The sequence below is a fragment of the Oryzias latipes genome, chromosome 1 (genome assembly GCF_053564925.1).
Source record: "Oryzias latipes strain Hd-rR chromosome 1, Olatipes_Hd-rR_3.1".
In the NCBI taxonomy this organism is placed as follows: domain Eukaryota; kingdom Metazoa; phylum Chordata; class Actinopteri; order Beloniformes; family Adrianichthyidae; genus Oryzias; species Oryzias latipes.
The window spans coordinates 33,768,775-33,790,191 of NC_136237.1; the positions used below are offsets into that span (position 1 = coordinate 33,768,775).

Below are 21,417 nucleotides of genomic sequence, written 5' to 3' on the forward strand. Positions count from 1 at the left end.
AAATGCTTAATCACAGAAAGAGACGTCTGAGTCATCTGCCGTGTTCTTTTCTCTAGAACGTGTCGCCCTCTTGACTTTCTGCAGTGCGGCGGATGTGGCAGCCAATCGGCTCCAGGCGGCCCTCTCAATGGTCTCTCCCACCGTGAAGGCGGTGGTGGACGCCGTGTGGGCGGTGTGGAGCATCGGGGCCTCCATCTACGACTACATCCACACCAACGCCATGGAGGAGCGCATCCACACACTGGAGAACGTCATCACCGTCCACCAGTTCCTGATAGGACTGCTGTCCGCCGGCGTGCTGGCGCTCTTCACCTACATCCTCTTCAAGAAGCTCTGAAAGGGTGGACTCCTGTTGATATTGGAGATCGGATGACCGGAGTCACCAGATGTGAATTTGGTAAAGCAAAGATGGACGAGTTGATACAAAAAAACAGTCACGGGACACTGTCCTGTTTCCAAGTGCGATTGTAGAAACAAAAATGGGATCAAGACTGTTTCAACAGTTTGAACTGCTTTGCAGTGCCAACGCTGATTTTACAAACACAAAAACGGTCCACTCATGCCTAAAGAAAGTAGTCGTATGGTTATGATCATGTCCTGCAGCAGCTCTGGACTGAAAGGACCAGATTGTTTTCACAACTCTTCTCTTTTATTGCACTTAGACGTGACAATTTTGCTCCTGCCACATACTCAAAGACTCATCAAAATTCGCAGACACCTTGTGACCAATGAGAATACATTTTAGACATTGTGAAAGACACCCCCCCCCCCCCCCCCCCAAAAAAAAAAAAAAAAAGATGGCATCACAGAAAATCATCAAAATCTTCAAAAAACTGAAGTCGTCAAAAAGGACAAAAAAAAAAAACGACTGGGGCCTAAATCTCTTGCGGAGCTAGAAAAAAAAAAAGTCAAAATCCACTAACAAAACCAAAACAGGAGTTTCGGCAATATCTTAAAGTTATGGTGGCCATTTTGTAGCAAACATTTTCTAACAATATGGAAAGTGAACATTTTTTGACAGCGATCTTTACAAAATTTGACCCCAGCTCAGTCCACAATCACAACTGAAGTATCATTGACCTCAGGAAGAGGCTGCCATCTTGAATTAAAAAAAAAACAACTTTAGTGCCATCTACAAATGCAAACTCTCCCTCGGGTTTTAAATCCATTGCTTCCCAACTCCTCACGTATCATTGGAAAGCTACTTGGGAAAAAATGTTTAAATTAAACATCGTAGATTTTAGTCGTTTGCATAGCGATCTTGCTAAAGTGGGTACATTTAGTACGAGAATCCCTGGTTCAAGCTAAACGAAGTAATATGTATGGCATGACTATATGAAGAATGTGGGCGTGGTTAATTCTTCTACCGTTTCTACGTTTGGATTAAGTGGTTTTATTTTATTTGCTGGCATACCGAAATGATTAATGGTTCCCTTTTTAGATATTAGGTCCTAAAAAAAATCCAAAATTCAAAGAAGATTTTAGAGCATTATATATATTTGTTGTGATTTGAGTCTTTCAGAATATTTAAATATTGTCTCTGGTCTGAAGGTTCAGATGAAAGCAGGATATGCTCCAAAAAACAGCCCAGGCTTTTTCACTCATCACTTCAGCAAAGCAGAAAAGCTGCTAGCATCATGTGCTCCCATGAACTCAACTCCCAGAGAAGAAAGACAAAAAAAAAAACAACCTTCAGCTTGGCTCACTTCCTAAAGGGACTTGTAAAAAAAAAAAAAACATTTGTTTTTACTCTCTCTGCCTTAACACATCTTCATTTTGTTTCATGTTCTTGCAGGAAGTGCACATTTTTTCCAGTTTCACAACTATACATTCATATAAAGGTCAAACTAATTTCAATGTTTGTCATAAAAATAAAAAAATGTTCATAAGCACTTTTTAAAATTAACTCGGGAACTGAAGTTCTAGCAGCTGATCAAACTGATTGTAGATCAATGAGTGATCCGATTTATTTTTTTCTTTTTGGTCGGATGAAAAAACATCCAATAATCCCTTGTAATTCATTTTTACAGGTTGATGTGCTCTTTCTAGAACTTTGTAACCTCATTTCACTAATGTTTCTGTGTTAGTACTGTTTGTACATGAAGCTGCTGTAAAAAGCATACAGAAAAGCACTGACTTGAAGTGTCCTTATGAAATCTCAGTGCTTCTGCTTCATATTTGTCCTGTGACAACATTAAAGAAGTTCAGCAAAAAAAACCTCAAATGTGACCAAGTCTTTTTGTTTGTGGATACATTTTGGTCCTTCTGGCTAAAGATGCGAGCTGTATCAAAGAGAGGGAAGCAGAGACGGAGAAAACCTCATCAGATGAAAAGACTGCTTTAATGTGATAATGTTAACAACGTTTGGACGCTCAAAACAACAAATGTGGAATTCAATAAGCTGGAACTAAGAAATCAGAACCTTGGTTATCAGTTTACAGCCGAAAAGTCTTGAAAAATGAAGGAAAATCCATGACAAAAGCTGGGAAACGGGTTGGATGAACTGGAAAACGCTCCTGGAACCAGAACCTTGACTGACTGTTATCTGGAAGCCTGATGGATCCGTTAGGATGACTGCTGCTCAGAATCTGACAGACGAGGAGCAAACTTCAACAAACATCAACGGATTCCGTTTGAAATGATGACAGATGTTATCCAAAAAAAAAAAATCAGGTAGAGTGAATCCTTTGTTTTTCTCGTCTTCCATTTTATTTGCCATTTTGGAAATATGTGAATCGACCAGATTGTTTACATATGTGATGAGTCGTTTTGCAGTTTAGTCAGCCACTAAAGTCCATATTTGCAGAAATTAAGGAAATCTTTGGAGAGAGAAACTCAGGATTCTTTGCTATTTGTCTAAATATAAATGTTTTCATGGTGCAGAAAGGCTGTCATTTATTCCACTTGACAGTTTTTTTTAATTAAGTGAGTGATGTTTCTCTTAATTCTCATTTCCAGACTGAGTCGTGTCATCACAGCCTCCTGTGGTGGGAGACTTTTTAAGCTGTGAACCTAAACAGCAGGGGAGCGGCTGGCGGCCTTCCTCGCTGCTGGCGTGTAACCTCCTCTCGCGCCTCCATCGTGTTACGTGGTCGTTTCACACATTTCAGTAACACCGGGCGCTCTGCACCAGCCAGAGGCCGCAGGTTCCCTCATGAGTGTCCAGTCTGAAGCAGAGTGTATTTGGAAACAAATCTCTCCACACTTTCGCCCTCCAGGAACTTCATGGCTCTCCAATGGATCTTCCCGCAGTTCTCCGGCTGGCCGAGGGTGCTCAGCTCCTCCTGGATGTACTGCAGCCACAGATCTTTAAGGTGACAAAAGTAGAGAATGTTGGGGTTCGGATATTCATTTTTGTTGGTTTTTTTTGGGGCTTTTCTTACGGGCAGATTAGTATTATACGTGAACTTCAAGCTACATTCGATTTATTAATTCACAAGTTAAGTAAGGGTTAATGCCGACAAAGTGTGCATTATCACTTTTTAACGCACGCCGTGGAAGCCTGATTGCTTCCACGAGGTGCGTTAAAAAGTGATAATGCTTACTTCGAAGGCCATTAACCCACTTATACCGTGGTCACTTACAGCCAATCAGAAATCGAGTATTCACCCGGACCATGGTATAATGAATAAAGAGTCAACTTTGCAGTCAGCATTTTAGTTCTGAAACTCAGTTCCATTTACCGTCATCCGAGGTGCCGAACTCCTGCAGTGCTCTCTCGTAGTACTCCCTCAGATGGTTCATTTTAGGAGCCTCCTGGAAAAACAATGTGGATCCTCTCATCTCAGCAGTAAAACTACACACCACCTTCAAGGTTTACAGAAAAATCTGCTCTGTGGCCAGATCACAGATTTTTACTTCAGAGCTTTTGATGAACTCACTTGTTCTTTCTCGATCTCAACCATTCTGGTGAAGAAGGACTTGGACAAGGGCCGGTTTTCTTGCAAGCTTCAGGGAAAAGGACAAAGTTAACGGAAAGTTAGAAGATTTTATTTTTGTGCCATAACAACTATATTTGCAGATTATGTGTACTTGTTTTAATCACTTGCCAAGAGAACTGCACAAAAAACAGATTAAACACATTTTTGCATAAAAATTGCATAAAAATGTGAAACACTAAAGCATTTTTAAACACAATCCCTTCATTTCATGGGCTCGTAAGTAATTGGACAATTGACTTCCATGCTATTGCATGGGCAGGTGTGGGCAATTCCCTAGTTTTGTCATTATGAGTGAAGCAGATAAAAGGCCTGGAGTTGATTAGAGGACTCGTGCTTGCATTTTGAAGATTTTGCTGTGAACAGACAACATGAGGTCAAAGAAGCTCTTTATGCAGGTGAAAGGAGCCATCATTAAGCTGAGAAAACAGAAAAAACCATGCCAAAAATTGCTACAGTATTAGGAGTGGCAAAATCAACAGTGTGGTACATCCTGAGAAAGAAAAAGCATTGGTGAACTCAGCAACGCAAAAAGACCTGGACGTCCATGGAAGACAACAGTGGTGGATGATCGCAGAATCATTTCCATGGTGAAGAGGAACCCGTTCACAACAGCCAACCAAGTGAACAATACTCTCCAGGAGGTAGGCGTATCAATATCCAAGTCTACCATGAAAAGAAGACTGCATGGAAGTAGAAGGAGAGGGTACACTGCAAGATGCAAGCCACTCATAAGCCTCAAGAATAGGAAGGCTAGATTGGACTTTGCTAAAAAGCATCTCAAAAAGCCAGCACAGTTCTGGAAAAACATTCTATGGACAGATGAAACCAAAATCAACCTCTACCAGAATGATGGCAAGAGAAAAGTATGGAGAAGGCGTGGAGAAGCTCATGATCCAAAGCACACTACATCATCAGTAAAACACGGTAACCCAATTGAGCAGAATTTCACTTGTTAAAGACTAAACTTCAGACAGAAAGGCCCACAAACAAACAGCAACTGAAAGCCGCTGCAGTAAAGGCCTGGCAGAGCATGCAGAAGGAGAAAACCCAGCATCTGGTGATGTCCGAGAGTTCAAGACTTCAGGCTGTCATTGCCAACAAAGGGTTTTCAACCAAATATTAGTAATGACCATTTGGTTTTCAGTTATTTCATTTGTCCAATTACTTATGAGCCAATGAAATGAAGGGATTGTGTTTAAAAAATGCTTTAGTTTTTCACATTTTCATGCAATCTTTTTGTTCCACCCATGGAATAAAAGCTGAAAGTCCGCCCTTCAATGGCATCTGAGTTGTTTTATTTAAAATTCACTGTGGTAATGTACAGAAACAAAATTAGAAAGAATGCGTCTCTGTCCAAACATTTATGGTTTCGACAGCATGTGGATGAAGCACTACCTCTTAAATGTCTTCCTGGCTTTCTTGTAGCCTCCAGTGGAGTAGGACCAATTGAGATAGCTGTCTTTCATCTCCATGGCGACAGTGGGGACTGCAGACTGCAGACCTCTCTGGAAATGAACAAAAGCACAAACTTTTAATCACAACGGCCAAAGCATGACGCTGACAAAGCTTCATCCATCCTGTTGTTCTACCCTCTTCGTTCTGTCATTAAGCAGCGCTTTGGTGACATCATCCGAATAAGCGAACTTCACAGAAACACATTTTACCTGCTTGACTTTTGATGGTTCTGCTCATGACCGACACCTTGTGACTTTAGTTCGGCATTGCAACCAGGAGGACATCTATTTTTGAAATGTACCATAATGATAAATGATTTGGACGCTACCTTGAAGATGGCTTCAGTGTCTTCTGGAGTCTGGTTGGCGGTGCTCCACTGCAGCTGCAGCCGCCACAGAGGCAGGCTTTCCTGGCAGTGCAGACAAAACCGGGTGAACAATAACTACGGCAGACAAAGGATGAACAACTTCTAGTTGGGTCTGACTGTTCCCGACAAACTACTGAATCAATCATGAGATTACAATCAATCTGATTTCTAACATTATTTGACTATAACCCTATTTTTCCATTTTCTATTCTACACCCAATTTAATTTAGTATTTTTTCATAATTTGATTTAATCTGAGCAAAAAGAGAAAATTTTATAAGAATATTAAATATTTTCTTTAAAAAATCGTTAAAACAGAAGATCAATTCATGAATTTTATGACTCAATATTCTATTTTTTTATAGTGAATATTGATTGTGAATGTATTAATTTGAAAACATTTTTCAACAACTATGCTTGTGTGATTTATAAATGACTTATCAAAGGCAGAAAGTGGAGAATAGGTACATTCAACAATATATATTATATTTATTTCTAGTGTTCCATTTTGTCGCCATTAAGCTGAAGTTTGAAATGTAGTTTTTCTTAGAAACCAACAGAAAGGAAGAAGGGAGGGAAGAATTGGGTTTAGGTTAGTCCTGCACAATATACCGCAAATTTATCGTTATCGCGATATCAAGCTGTGCAATATGCATATCGCAAAAGTCATCACAAATCGCAATAAATGGTTACCTTAAATATGCTAAAACAATCTTATGGCAGCTTGAAACATTTAACAAATCAATTAAATCCATTTATGCATTTGACCAATCGGATGGACCCTTTTATGTTAGATGTTTGCATCCTACCTCGCCGAGGGTCATTTGGAGTATACATTTTAAACTGTTGCAGTGAAATGGGAATGATGCTTTTGGTTGTTTTGCTATTTGTTTATTTACCGCAAATTATATCGTTATCGCAATATTGATCACTCATATCGCATATCGCAAGTTTTCCTCATATCGTGCAGCCCTAGTTTAGGTTAAAAAAAATTTAAAAATGGATGCATTTTTCTTGCATTTCCAGTTTTTTGAATTCCCATTTGTTTTATGTAAAGTTTCCAAAACAGTTTTACAATTGAACTGAATTTTTTATTTTTTTAATTCAACTCAAAAAGTCAATCGATATCAAATCAATTTACTAATCCTGATTTAGGACATCTTTTGTCAAAGACTAAAACAACGTAGAAAGATATTTGTTTAAGCAATAAAATGTCAGAAAGCCCCTCATTTTTGTAACATTTAAGCCTCTCTTTAATACAAATCGCCTTAGGAACATCCAAAGCCTCCAATTCAAGTGAAGTACCTCCACCTACTTCCGCTCTTTATGTCTGATCACATCCATTCTCTCAGCTGGTGTCATCTTTCTCTGCTCTAAACTGAATCATTTCGATTCTTCATCATTGTTGATGAGGCAGGGTACCTTTGGAAATATGAGCTTGGACACAAACTGTTTCCTCACGGTTCCACTGAGGGGAAAGTCCTGCATGATTAGCAGTAATCCTCCTTATGCGGCGGCTTCTCGGGGTTGTGAAACCCCCGACCCAGTAACAAGCAGCTATTCTGCTCACTGCCATCAAAGCCTGGCAGGCAGAAATGAACCGCTGCTCACACACAGGGAGCGGAGTGTGACGGTGGAGATACAAACTGGGCCAAAGAGGTGGCCCACATACACAGCGGCCTCCGTCCTCCCAGAAGAGCAGTTATCCTGCAGGAGCCTTAGTGTCCACCGAGTGAGGAACGTATGAAACACGGTATGACTGCAGGCTGATCGCTTACAGTCAACCTGTGCATGCACATGTGTGTTTACCTTGGGATTAACATGTGTGAGGGCCTCCTGGAAAAGCCTGGCCGGGTCTCCACTTCCCAGCTGCACTAGTGTTTGCAGACTCAAACTCCACGTGGTGACCGATTGGCGGTAGCGCTCTGTGGCTGCCATGGCAACACTGGCTGCTCCCTCTGCATCTCCAGAGGAAAGCAGGATCTGCAGCTGGTGGTATGGAGAACATCACAATGGCTTCAAAACAACTTCATAGTTTTTTTTCACCTCCTTTGTGATCTATGTTTTGGTAACACGGCAGTTCATCGTAGATAGGTTGAAAATGTCCTTCTTTTGGTGGAAGAAGTACAGCTGTTCTGCGTCTTACCCAGCTCTTGTAATAATCCTCCATCAGCAGTGAGGCATCATGGGCGCGCTGCAGAACTCCCAGCAGCCTCTCCTGCCTCTGTGACACAAACATGTTTTAACGCCTGACTGACGCACTTCAGTCCACCCAGACTTCAGTCCATCTGCTGCACTTCTTCACCTTTTCCTTCAGCTCTTGGACGTTGGTCTTTCTCTTCAGTCTTTCCAAGCAAAAGTCCAGGTAGCGGCTCCACATGGGTTCTAGGGAATACAGCCAAAGAGACTTAAACTTTTGTCTACTTTTCCCTTTCTCGGTTCTCTTCTAAGACGTCTCAGCAGTTAAGCAACCAGGTTGCAACAACTGATTTTTAGAAATGCCGTCAGGCAGTCCTACCTGTGCTGATGACCTTGAGGCCCTCCTCATAAAGCTGGCAGCAGCGCTCCTCTCTGCGGTTGATGTCCAAGGCCCGAGCTTTGGCGCTGTGCGGCTCCTCCCCCAATCCCGGGGCCTCCAACTCCCTCCTGGCCATGAAATCCCACATTAGGCTGTCTGCAGCGTAGTTGGTCTGTAAACTGGAAACAGAGGATGGAAATGCATGTGACGCGACGTTTGGAGAATAAAAAAAGAAAAAAACGACTCCAGCAGCGCGATGTTTGACCCACTCTTGCAGGATGGAGTCCTGGAGTTCTTTGGTGAAGTCAAAGATGGCGGCTATGTTCAATAATGAGATGACAAACTCCGCTTCTGTGGAGACAAAACTCTGATTGAAAACTGAATTCTGGGTAAACATTTTAAACAAACTTACATGTTTTTTTTTTTTAATGTATGGTTTATTTGCATGTTTCTTCGTCTTTTTTCTCTAGTTTGTTTCTAATCTTGTAAGCGTTCGATACCGAGGACCCACTTGAAAACGAGAAGTTTCATCTCTAAGGGCTTAGGGACCTATCCTTACTCTTAAATAAATAAAATAAACCCTGGAATTCATTTTTTTAATGTTGCAAAACAGCTATTTTTAATCACTCAACTCCACCATTTCAAAAATAATTTTTTTATTTTTAATGAAAATATGACAAATGTTTACCTTTAATTTTCCCAGTGGCGTCTTTGTACACTACTTCAGCCAGCCTGCCGCTCAGGATCTCAGGAGAAAACTCATATTCACCCTAGGTGGTGTGAAAAAGGCAGCAGTCAGGCACCGAACACACGTCGGCAGGCTGACGTGTTGGTTTTATCACCCACCAAGTCGATCTCCGCCTTCTCCAGCTCCGCCTTTTGCTTCCTCAGTTTCTCAGCGTGCAGCAGCTCCATCCGGAAATACTGAGAGAAATAACGAGAGATTTTCCCTCAGAAACTTCTGCTCCAATCTCTCTCATCACATATTTGACACCTCTCGAATGGTGTGGAGGAACAGCGTTGAAAAAACAGAGGCGTTGTCGACTCCACAGCGCTCGTTACCTCTTGGTAGACTTTCTTGTTGTTTGGGTGAAAGCGCAGCGCTCGCAGGAAGAGGTGTCGAGCGCTTTCAGAGGAATCTTGATCCTCCAGCTCGCTCTTTGCGGCCATGATCCACAACGCTGAAACAGGAAGTCTAGGTTGGGTCTATCCTAAGGCTTAGGAGATCTGTGCTTTGATGGATGAACTTCAGTACCTGGCTTGTTAGGGTGGATAGCAAGCATAGCTGAGAACACCCTGCTGAGCTGCCCTTTAGTGGCCTGAAGGGAAAAACGCCACAGAAATCATCTTTTGATGCCTCTTTACATGCAAGAAGGGGATTCCAGCTTTACATACCCATTTCTTACAGAAGGCAACATGGGAAAGCCAAAGCTGGACATCATCCTGCAAACACAAAAAGACACTGGTGTTTACGTTCTAATGCTTCTAATAGTTGTGCAGTTATAATAATAATGGGTTTATAATACAACACAGAAAAGCAACCCGCAAACACAGATTTGCTAGATTTACTGATGAGGAACGATTATCAACACACAAAAAATGTTTTTTTTTCTTTTTATTTATTTTCTACCTTTTTTGTAGTGTTTTGTTCCAACAAATTTAATCTGGCAATTTTAATGCAATCTACTCTACAGAGTTAAACTATAAAATAAACTACATTTTGGGAAAATTACTATTTCCCCCTCGTGTTTTAGTTTAGCCTAAATTTGACCCTTTTGTGGAAGCATGTGATCTGAAAATGTTGAACTGAAATATCCCAATCTAATATTTAAAGAAAATTATAATTACCAACAAATATTTAACTAGGGTTTCTAATTTTTTTTAGCAGATTTTCCTAAAAAATGTATGTAGAACTATTGGAACATCAGGAAAATCGTTTTTCTGGAGAACTGAGACCTTAACGGGATCTTTAATTAGTTTATCTAGTCAACTGCTTTAAAGAAAAGTTGGACCATAAACACAATGCAACCAAAATATAATAACTTATATAATAACAAATGTGATAATTGTAATACATATATAACTGTGTTTAGTTGGTTTAAGGGAAATTAACACATTAGATTAAGATAAAAAGACATTGCCTTTCATATGAATGCATTGCAACTTTAACTTTGTTCATTCATTACCTTCCACTTCTTTGTCGCTCTTCTGAAGATGCCATGTATTCGGTGGATGATCGGGAACTCGATCTCCTCTCGTTTGAACTTATAGTGTATGTGCTGAAATATGAAAATGAAGAGATTTCATCATCACTTTTGCATCCCGTGCTCAAATAAATACAAATGTTAGTAGTTAGTTTACAACACATTAATACACGTCTTTACAGTTTCCGGGCTACTTACTGCTCTCCTCTTCTTGATCAGCTCTAAAACATTGATTTCGTACTGCAAACGAACAAAGAAACAAGCAAATGTAGACAAATATGAAGCTTGACATCAATTAGAGCTAAAAGCTTCTTTTTTTTTTACCCACTCGCCTACCTACCTGGATGTATGCAATGAAATCCTCCTTGTTCACTATCAGCCTGTGAAGCTTATATTCCAGAGCTGTGGCTCTTTTTACAACAGATCTAAACAAGTGGGAAAAAATGCGTGTAAAAATGTTTGATTATTAAAGTTTGCTGTGTAAAGACATCAATTTTAACAGACACACGTGTTGATTTTACTGTGAAAAAGATCGGACACATGATGATCGTGGATGGATGTTTCCCTTACTTGACTTCTTTTTTGGTGAACAGTCCCACTCTCTCTAACTGCTCCAGCTCAGGGATCCGGTCCTCGATCCGCTGCTGCACAATCTCCGCCATCCTGCCAACTAAAATTCAGCAAACTAACGCTAACTTGCTATTTAAACGTGGAAATTGTTTATATTATACGTGTCTACACATAAGAGACTTCACGGTGGACCCGTCGAACACATGGGTGCAACTTCCGGCTACGACCGGTAATGGGTCCGACTTGAAACATGAATTCGACTCTGTGCCAAACTGAAACAACCTTGCTTTTAATAAGTGGTTTATTAAAACGTTATTAAATCGAAACGTATCTAAAAAAAAAATACATAATATAACCACAAGCATTTTTGAATAAAAAACATGAAGTGCATTTTAATATTATTTACTTTATTATAACACAAGTTAATATATTTTTTCTTGTTTTCATCAAATCAAGCTGTCACTCAACATGTCCAGATAAAAATGTAATCAAACAAAAGTAGACGTTTAAAGGAGCGCTTAGAATATCGTTGTTGTTTTTGCTTGTGTTTGAAATCCTGGGTTGCTTATAAAAAACGCAGATCCACTTGATTTCCCGCAAAATCGCTGAAAGTAGAAGCGGGCATTACGTGATTTCCTGAGCCTGTCAGCCAATCATATTGCCGAATAATCTCAGGACGTCTGCTATTGGCTGACAGCTTGCTGGTGCTCTGTTGTTCAGTACAAATTGGAGGAAACTAAATCGGCGAAACCCCGAGGATAACTTAATATTATTTTAATCAATAATTTGATTTAAAAGAAAAATACTTGTTGTCGACGTACTAAAAATATATTTGTGATAGCTTAATGCGGGGGTGACGTCGATTGCTAGAGCAAACCCTTATTTAGAAGTAAACTATGCTAGCCCCGCAAGCTAACTAGCTATCGAGTCGTCGCCTCCTTCATGGGTTTCTTCTGTTGAGCCTCCCCGGGCTTGTTCTAGAGCAACGAGGCAAACTATTTATGCCATCAGCCAGGGTGGGTTGTCTTTTTTAATATGAGAGACAGGTTTTGGGACAGTTTGACTATTAAATGAAACCTATTATTAAAGCCAACACATTAGCATTCCGGTTAGCTTAGCCAGTAGCTTACTTGCTAATGCGAGGAGGATGTGTTTAACAGCAACGCCTCACTACTTTAACGATTTGTGTATTTCATGGGCTTTCTACAATAAACACGTTGTATGGTTTAAACACACAGAACTCGGATTATATCATGAGTGGGACGAGCTGCAAAGCTAACGGAGCGGTGTACCCGGCCTCATCAACAATGATGAGCTCCCTGAAGAAGCCGAAGATGGAGCAAATTCAGGCCGACCACGAGCTCTTCCTACAGGCTTTTGAAAGTGAGAATGTGACATTTCCCCCATTTTGGTTCAACTTTATCCAGCGCAGTTAGCTTTAAATCAGCTTGAAATACCTTAACTTCATGTTACATTATCTATGAATGTATTGTATATTTTTATTTATGTTGACATGTTGGCTAAATAGGTAATGATTGGTATGGTTAAGCATAAATAATTGTTATAAAGCAATAGAAATTCAGATCTATTTGTTAAAAAAAATGTTTATTATAATACATAGTTGTGTTTTGGTTTGTCCTAATTTCTTTCAAGAAATCTTTTTGTTTTTTTTTACATACATGTGTTCAAAGTATTAGATGCAATTTTTTTCATGGTACTCCATCACTATGAAGCTCATCATAAGCAGTTTTTAAAGTTTATGTAACTTTTTAAGCTCTAAATAAAGTTGTGTCAATGCCTAAAACAAATTAAATTTGTTTTTCTCTTAGAACCAACTCAGATTTACAGATTTCTCCGCACAAGGAACTTGATTGCAGTAAGTCAACAAAACTGTTGTTTTTTTTTTTGTTTTTTTTGATGGTTCGATTTTTGACTGTTTTCCCTTTTCTCTCTCCACCTTATAGCCTATATTTTTGCACAGAACGCTTACTTTTATGTCTCACAGGAATGGCCGAACAAACACCCGCAGGTATGCAGACTAGTTATTTCGAACTGGAATGAGAAGAAAGTCTTGTTATTTGGCAGCAGCAATCTTAATATTAAAGCAGGACTCATTCAATTTGGATTGTCCTATTTTCCTAGGAAAACATTCAAAGTGGATGATATGCTGCAGACTGTTGAGAGGATGAAAGTGGAGCAGGATTCGCCAAGGTAACAAATCACCAAAGATGTTGGACTTTTTAATGCAAAATTCTAAACATTTGCCTGTTTGTTTCTGCCTTTGCTTTGTTAGTTTGTCTTCACACCTGCAGCTAACTTTTACTGGGTTCTTCCATAAGGATGGTGAGTGTTTGGGGCTTTGTATTTTGTTCTGGGTTATGTTTACTTTTAAATGTGTCCGATATTTAAACTCTGTTTCACTAATGAACATTGTAACTGACAGAACCGATGGGGATATTTTGTGTGTTGCTGTTTTTAAACTTAGATGAGAGTGAAGGGTTTTTTTTAATGTTAATCAACATCAGTGTTGTTGACACACCAACATAGTGCTGAAAATATGGAGCCAGAACTTAGTAGCAGTAGTTACTTTAGGGCCGTATAACACATGGAAGATCTAAAACCCTTAGTAGTCTGGGGCCTTTTGAACATTATTTCTTTACTGCATTTACAATTTTACAAGTTATGTTTAAAACTGTTTTTTTTTGTTTTGTTTTTGTTGATGCTCTCTTGATACCCTTTGATCTTGTACAACCCCAGCTTATTTTTTTTCAGATATATTTCTTTATATTACACAATAATTCTAGAATGAACCTGAAACTGTCCATAAAATTTCCTGTATTTTCTGGACTATAAGGCGCAATTTTAAGAGAAAAGTCCAACATTTACAAATTCGCCAAGTCCAGTGTAATGTTGCGTTCACAACCATCGAGATTCACATGTCAAATTCGCGTTTAATGCTCATTGCTTGACCAAAAATGTGTTCATAAACTAAATCATTTTGTGCAGAGAAACTACTATCTGAGATTTTATCCTCATCACTTCATAGAGGCTTTGACTGTATATCTTGTTTATAATACACAGACGATATGGAGGATGTTGAGACATGAAGTTTATTTATTTTAAAAAGTTCTACAAAAGCATCATGATTGACGAGATAATCACATCTCCATGTCTGGGTTCATGAGATCATTCAACCTTTTTTTTTTCCTACGGCGATCGTTACCTTCTACACTGCAGGAGCTGCGTCTGAATGACGGCGTCTTTAGGTGTTTTTTGTGTCTCTCTGACCCAGTTTGATGAATTTCTGTCCTGCATTAGTCCAGGAAGATGGGGGGGGGGGTAAAAACAATAATAATAATGTATTAATGCAAACTACAAAGACATCATAATGTTCAGGAGGAGAACGATAAGATTCTCTTCCATGGGACCACTCCCACAATTTAAAGACTCAAAACAATGAAAAAAACGTAACTTACGCTCCGGAAAATACATAATTTTCTACAGCAAAAATCACAAAAATGTGATCAAACTTTTTTTTTAAAATGTCTTATAGCAAAGATCAAACGTCTAGAGAAAAAATAAAAATCTTAACATTTTACAAATAAAGGTCAAACAAAGTGGAAAAATCTCCGTAAAAACCAGGAGAAGCTCCACTAAACTATATGCAATTATCCAAGCATTTTGAACTCAATTTATTTTTGTTTTAAACCAATAATTTTAAAGCTAATAACTTTTTTGAAACGTTCACATAAAATTGTGGATGAAAACTATTCTAACGGGGGGGGGGGTTCGGTGTAATTCCTACATCATTGTGAACAGCTGATATGATTGGCCAACGCTCAGGTCAGAGACTACTAAGGGCTAAAACAGGATATGGAAGCATATCGGACCATATTAGAAGTAAATGGTAAATGGAAAGTTTTGTTTGAACACACTGAAAATGAAACGTTTTGCTTTTATTGATGTAACTATGGATGTATACAATATAATATCTGTTTTTTCTAAAGTTTTGAATCATTCAGAAATATTCACCATTCAGTTGGCTGCTTTGATTGTCGTCTACGCGTTTGTGTTAAAAGTGAAGTTTTACTGTCAAATGTTTGTAACAAATAAAAGTAATTCAGGTTTTAATCACCCAATGAAACTTTTCATTTTTTTCATGTATTTCACTGACACAAGTCTTGATAACAAACTCTTCTTCTGGTTCTTCAGAAAAGCCATCCCAGAATTCAGAAAATGAACAAACTTCTGTGTCTTTAGAGGTGCTACTTGTCAAAGTCTGCCATAAAAAACGCAAGGTAAAGCGCCACATCCTTCCACCGGTCACTCTTCAGCTGCAGGTCATTTGTTTTTGCTGGAATCTCTAAACGGGGTTTTCTATGTTTCAGGATGTCAGCTGTCCTATAAAGCAAGTGCCTACAGGTAAAAAGCAGGTGCCTTTGAATCCTGACAGTAACCAAACCAAGCCTGGCTCCTGCCCTTCCTTATTGGTCCCCAGCAATGAGTTTGAGCCCAGCAACAGCCACACGGTGAAGTCCTATTCGCTCCTCTTCAGGGTGTCGCGCACAGGGAAACGAGAAGCCAACGGTCTGGTTTATGGAGAAACTAATGAGAATATTGGTACCCTCATATTTAGAAATGCTCTTACACTGTCCAAAAGAAGCAATTTGCTCGTCTGCTGAATGGAAAACATTGATTGTTTGTTGTTGTGTTTAGATATTACAGAGACTCCCAGTAGAAAGAAGAGAAGTTCGTCTCATAGGGAGGAAGGAGAAACGATGGAGACGTATGTAGCACAGATGACTGTCTTTGATAAGAACAGGTGAGGATCTGTGGCGTTGTTTAGTCCTTCTCTGGCTCCTCCCAGCACCCCTTTAAGGGCTTTGCTCATTGTTTCTAGAAGACTGCAGCTTCTTGACGGCGAGTATGAGGTTTCAATGCAAGGCATGGAGGACAGTCCTGTGAGCAAGAAGAGAGCCACGTGGGAAACCATTCTTGATGGGAAGGTGAGCCACATCAGACGTTGACATTATGAATGACTTGAGCTGCTTTCCATGGGAAGTAACTTTTTCCATTTTTGTCATTTCAGAGAGTACCACCGTTTGAGACTTTTTCTCAGGGACCCACATTACAGTTCACGCTGCGTTGGACTTCCGATTCCAGTGGAAAGTCCACCGCTCCTGTGGCCAAGCCGCTCGCCACTCGCAACTCAGGCAGCACCAGCCCCATGGAGACAAGGACCAGCCACCACCGAGCCGCCCTCATGGGTACGTTCAAAACCGGAGCTAAACACAAAAATAGGCTGTGATGTGAAATCTTTCTATCCGGATGATACAACAATGAGGATTTGTTGCAGGTATTATGTTCTAAAAATGACACCAATTTGTGAAAACAGACAACTTTAGTTTTTACAATGATCATAGATGTTTTAAGGCGGTGAAAGGCCTCACTGCACACGTTATATATGAACATTTTCACACTTTTCTCTCGTTTAGACTCTTAAAGTTCAAACTTTCGTAGAATAATAAGTCCAGTTTTTAAGAAAGAAAACAAAGATCTGCTCTCAAAGGAAGATGTATGTAAACTTGGCGAGCTAAACACGTAATCTTCTGGAGATACGGGATGGAGGAGATTGATTGACATGGTTGCAGGACACAATGCGCTGTAAAAAGCAAATTTTAAATGAGGAAAGTTTGAAATGTTGTTCTCGTGTTGTCACTGCACAAGCTGTTGTGTTCAGACAAAGCCATGACAAAAGATCTATAACGTACAGGATTTCTTTTGATCACATTCTGGACTTTAGTTCCTTCATTGTTGCTTAAAATCTCATGAGTCTACAAAGAAGCCTTAGGCAAAAACCTCAGTTAACTCTTCATGAAAAAGTGACCTTTTCTCATTTTCTATTTGATCTCCTAACGTTTTGACATTTGTGAAATGTTCCCGTCAGCCTTGAAGGAGTCGGTCAGCGCAGACATTCAGATGAAGAAAGAGCTGGTGCCATGCGAGCCCCGCCAGAAGATCCGGATATTTTATCAGGTACATCTACAACACCGTCGACGGCAAGTGTCAAAACGAACGCTAACCATCACATCATCACTATTATAAGTTTTTATTTAAAGACTAAATTGAGGTTTTTATGGGTCTTTCGTAACTTTAATTTCTGTTTTTAGTAATTTAGTTGCTGTAAGGTTAGACTTCAAAAGTTATTGATGACTCCTTGCTTCTGCTGTACTTGGATTTGACTGACTTTGTAGTAATTGTGGGCTCCGTTGTCGTTCAGTTCCTGTACAACAACAACACGCGGCAGCAGACCGAGGCGAGAGATGACCTGCACTGTCCCTGGTGCACTCTGAACTGCAGCAAACTCTACAGCCTGATCAAACACCTGAAGCTCTCCCACTCCCGCTTCATCTTTAACTACGTGGTAAGAGTACACTCAGTTTGTGTCGGAGCTTATTTGAAGGGAACAAATGCTCTCTTTTAAAAAATAGTGCCACGGAAAGTTTGTTCTGACCAGAAAATGTGTGAAAACTGAAACGGTTGTTTCAAAAAAAACCACAAAAACAATTTTTTAGAGAAAGACGTTTTCTTAAAACCATTTTACCCTAAACTGCAGTACAGCTTGTTGGTGTTTGCATGAATCTCCTCCTGCATATTCCTGGGATTTCCTCTGCACTCTTCCTTTAATATCAAATGCTGATTCTTTTTCCTGCAGCCTCACCCCAAAGGTGCACGGATAGACGTGTCCATCAACGAGTGCTACGATGGCTCGTATGTTGGCAACCCTCAGGACATTCACAGTCAGCCAGGCTTTGCTTTCAGCCGCAACGGCCCGGTGAAGAGAACTGCTGTCACTCATATTCTGGTTTCCAGGTAATCGGCACATGCCCCTGTTATGCAGTCAAAAGAAAAGATTGGAGCACATGTGTGTTTTTACATCATTCTTGCTTTGTACCAATGAGTTGTCTTTGCTTTTTTCTTTTTTTTTTTTAAAGACCCAAGAGGACCAAACCAAGTCTGTCAGAGTTCTTGGAGTCTGAGGATGGAGAGTTGGAGCAGCAGAGGACTTATGTAAGTGGACACAACCGGCTGTACTTCCACAGCGACAGCTGCATGCCTCTGCGGCCCCAAGAGATGGAGGTGGACAGCGAGGACGAGAGAGATCCAGAGTGGCTCCGAGAAAAGACCTCCATGGTGAGAACCGGCGAAATATGCGATTCTGGAAACTGGAGAAAGAAAATCTGGGGATTTCTGAATGAACATACAGTAAAGAAGAATATGCCTCTGAACAAAGTTTGACATGACGTACTTATCTGGTTACCCCGACAAAAGAAAAACATCATTTTGGTCAGCTTTCATTCTCTCAAAGCTGCTCAGAACACGGAAACATAATCAGAATCACAGCATGGAAATTTCTATATCCAGATCAGGAAAAAAAGTATACTAGGTATTTAAAAAGACTAAATGAAATTCATCAGATTATTATCAGCATGTCCATAATGCAAGCTAGTTTGGTTAAAGTCCCACTCCAATCATCTTTTGATCTATTGTTAAAGCATTCCCAATGGTTGTTTAACTAGAATTGTGCCATTTTTAGCCAAATTTAAAAAAAGCCACCCACCATATTTTTCTACATAATACAATCTTTTTTTCAGCTGGTCCTGATTCATGACAATTTGAATAAAGAAATACGCAGAAATGCAATTTCCAGCTTACTTTTCTTTATACATATTCTCCATCAGGAAAATACTACAAGAACATGTGAAAAACACAATTTTCATCAGATTGGCTCTTTTAAATTAAAAAAAAACTGTTGTCGTGAAAACAGAATCCCCATCTTTTTTAAATAACATTTACATTTATTTATGTTTTCTTGTTTTGCAGCAACTTGATGAGTTTACGGATGTCAATGAAGGAGAAAAGGAGGTGATGAAGCTGTGGAACCTCCATGTGATGAAGCATGGGTACGTTTCAAAAAAAGTGATGAAGGAACAGACCTTCTGGTTTGTTTTTTAGGATTGTTGTTTTCTAGCAGGTGGGACACCAAGTGTGTGGTTTCAAGTAGTTTATATCGACGTTTTGTTGTTTTAATCATTCGTTTCTAACTCCAGCCTCAAGAAGCTTTACATTTTAGATGTTCTAACTTTCTCTGCTTTGGTCTCTCTTTAGCTTTATAGCCGACAACCAGATGAACCAGGCGATCATGCTCTTCGTGGAAAATCGCGGCGCTCACATCATCCGCCGCAACCTCTGCCGCAATTTCCTCCTGCACCTAGTGAGCATGCACGACTTCAACTTGGTGAGCACCGCCACCATCGACCGAGCGATGGCGCGCCTGCAGCAGATCCAGGACGAGCTGCCGGACGGGGAGGCGCTGAGGGAGCAGGCGCTGGCTTGCAACGGCAGTGCTGCCCCTTCCAGCGGGGGGACACAAGGAAAGAGGACAAAAAGTGTGCTGACAGACTGATGAAAGCTACCAGGATGGAGTGATTAGCGTCTGTTTGACTTCAAATGTAACAAACATTTAGCAGCCTTCTGTTGACGGGGAAAGAGTTGGACCTGATGCAAACCAGTGTTCAAGGTAAACACGTTTCTGAAACTCAAAAACTGAACCAAATATGAACTATTTTAGAGTAACTGGCCCACAGCTTCTCCAATCAGGATATGAGGACTGAGAGATGCAGGTGGGTCCTACATCATGTGCATTTTGCTGGAGCCACTGAAGCCTCCAGTTGGTTCTCTGAATCAGTGACGGCTGCCTTCGGTATGCTGGAATAATGTACATCCGTGTAAAGACTGCAGTTCAAACTGTACTCCAAACATTGTCACTGTTGATTATTTGTGCACACATGCATTGTTGCAAGCGCATCTTTTTAGCTCGTCATTTTGGCACTTGCCCTCCGTATTTTGAAACTACCGTTAAAAAAGAATAACTAAATAAATCTTGAGCAAACATTGAGAATATTTTTTTTACATCAGAGCAACAACTTTTGTCTCTTTGGTGTAAAAAATACGAAGGTACTTTACAGGAACGTCTAATCCTGCCTAAAGTGAATTTCCTTTAGGACTCAAGAGGAATCAGTTAATTATGAGCCTTCTTATCATTTAGAGTGGATTCTGGGCAAAACCTTTCATTCAGATTAGAATTCCTGCAACTGCAAGCCACTCAAATCTAAATAAATCAAGTTTGGGGGAGTTTTTCCTTTTTTTGGCAACCAACAACACATTCTACTCTGCATCGTGCAGAGCAACGATTGACCCTAAAGAGATGTATGCTAGTTCTTCATATGGTCACAAAAGGTATTTACTTTTCCTTTCACGTCTTTTTTTTTTTTAAATCACAGGTGAATCATTAGCTGACAGAAATGTGTGAACGTGTAATTACATAAAACCTTTAGCTCCTCTAAATCTAGAAATCTTCCCTTAAAGCAATAGGTGGTTCAGTGCTTGGCTCGTCCAAATGCAACGTCTCTGTTTCTGTTCGTTTTTGTTTTTAGGTGCAGTTTAAGCCAAAGTCAAATACTTTCACCCATCTCTTAGTTTGAGTATTTCCTTTTCCATTCCATAACAAGTTTGTTTGTTCATATTAAACTGTAGTTGTTTTTGTTGTGCACATATAAATTGGTGATTAACGATGTTTGTTGTTGAAGATTTCATTTGTGGACAACCAAAATTACCAAGATATTTTTTTCTTTTCTTCTCACTGTCAGCCAAGAGTGACATCTTCAGCATTTTTGTCATAACTTGTGAATTGAACACTCTGGCTAAAGGGTATTTTATATTTAAATAAAATACGTTTGCCCTTATTACTGATGCTTCTGTCTTAGTCTCACCTCAGAGGAGATGGCATTTCTGCACAGAAACAGACATTTAATCATTTATTTCCTTTTGATGAGTCATGATTTTCTTTAGGTTTTACATCACATTGAGTAGGAAAGACGTGTAGCGACCTGGTGGCGTCCTGTCCGTCCTGAAACTGGAAGATTTTGAGTTGAATCCACAATCGGGTTGGACCAGGCATTGGCAACCTGGGGCTTCGGAGCCGCACGCAGCTCTCTGTGGTTCAGTAAAATAAGTATTGTGTTCCAAGATTGTCGTGGCGTCTTTAACACCATCGGGATGTGCGAGAGAGCAGGAGAAAGACAGCAGAACCTCTCCACGGCGTCCATGGACCAGCTGTTGTATTTTTGGGAGCAGGCCTGAACTAGGAACGGGTCAGAACCAGGCGAGCTGCTCGTCCCTGAAGCGGCGCCCCTGTGCTGCTGACTACGGTCGGCAAGCAGTGAACGGGAAAGGTTCATAAAAAAACTTGTTTTTAAAAACAAAACGATGCACGGTGGTGCAATGGTTGGCGCTCTGGCC

The 21,417-nt window shown here is 40.1% G+C and overlaps 3 protein-coding genes across 7 annotated transcripts in view; 2 read left to right on the forward strand and 1 right to left on the reverse strand.

Moving 5' to 3' along the window:
- LOC144991944 (uncharacterized) overlaps positions 1-2,217 on the forward strand; it is an 11,535-nt gene extending 9,318 nt beyond the window's left edge. The window contains exon 2 of one of the 2 annotated variants that reach the window (XM_078946254.1): positions 57-2,217. In XM_078946254.1, coding sequence (XP_078802380.1) covers positions 57-337 — 281 coding nt within the window. In that variant the 3' untranslated portion in view covers positions 338-2,217. The remainder of the gene's footprint in view (positions 1-56) is intronic. The other variant, XM_078946259.1, reaches the window with a different exon arrangement.
- Positions 2,218-2,322: 105 nt separating this feature from the next.
- Positions 2,323-11,603, reverse strand: utp6 (UTP6 small subunit processome component). Its single transcript, XM_004065796.5, has 19 exons — positions 11,056-11,603; positions 10,826-10,910; positions 10,684-10,725; positions 10,468-10,560; positions 9,677-9,724; positions 9,537-9,600; positions 9,344-9,462; positions 9,128-9,205; positions 8,970-9,051; positions 8,551-8,632; positions 8,282-8,460; positions 8,069-8,148; positions 7,910-7,987; positions 7,573-7,752; positions 5,725-5,805; positions 5,337-5,446; positions 3,882-3,948; positions 3,684-3,756; positions 2,323-3,307 (listed from the first exon to the last, which is right to left on the reverse strand). Exons 1-19 carry the CDS (start codon positions 11,145-11,147, stop codon positions 3,153-3,155), a joined length of 1,788 nt encoding a protein of 595 aa, XP_004065844.1. The 5' UTR covers positions 11,148-11,603; the 3' UTR covers positions 2,323-3,152.
- Positions 11,604-11,849: 246 nt separating this feature from the next.
- Positions 11,850-20,861, forward strand: suz12b (SUZ12 polycomb repressive complex 2 subunit b). Of its 4 annotated transcripts, none has more exons than XM_004065795.5 (17): positions 11,850-12,071; positions 12,294-12,438; positions 12,885-12,931; positions 13,020-13,084; positions 13,198-13,266; positions 13,349-13,398; positions 15,268-15,353; positions 15,444-15,675; positions 15,772-15,877; positions 15,956-16,061; positions 16,145-16,322; positions 17,003-17,091; positions 17,336-17,479; positions 17,771-17,928; positions 18,051-18,249; positions 18,940-19,019; positions 19,225-20,861. In XM_004065795.5, the coding sequence occupies exons 1-17, from the start codon at positions 12,057-12,059 to the stop codon at positions 19,520-19,522; spliced, it is 2,067 nt and encodes a 688-aa protein (XP_004065843.1). In that variant the 5' UTR covers positions 11,850-12,056; the 3' UTR covers positions 19,523-20,861. The 4 variants fall into 4 exon arrangements, with proteins under 4 accessions (XP_004065843.1, XP_011472323.1, XP_011472328.1 ...); XM_011474021.4 differs by having other exon boundaries at positions 15,959-16,061; XM_011474026.4 differs by having other exon boundaries at positions 15,444-15,642.
- Positions 20,862-21,417: the final 556 nt, after the last annotated feature.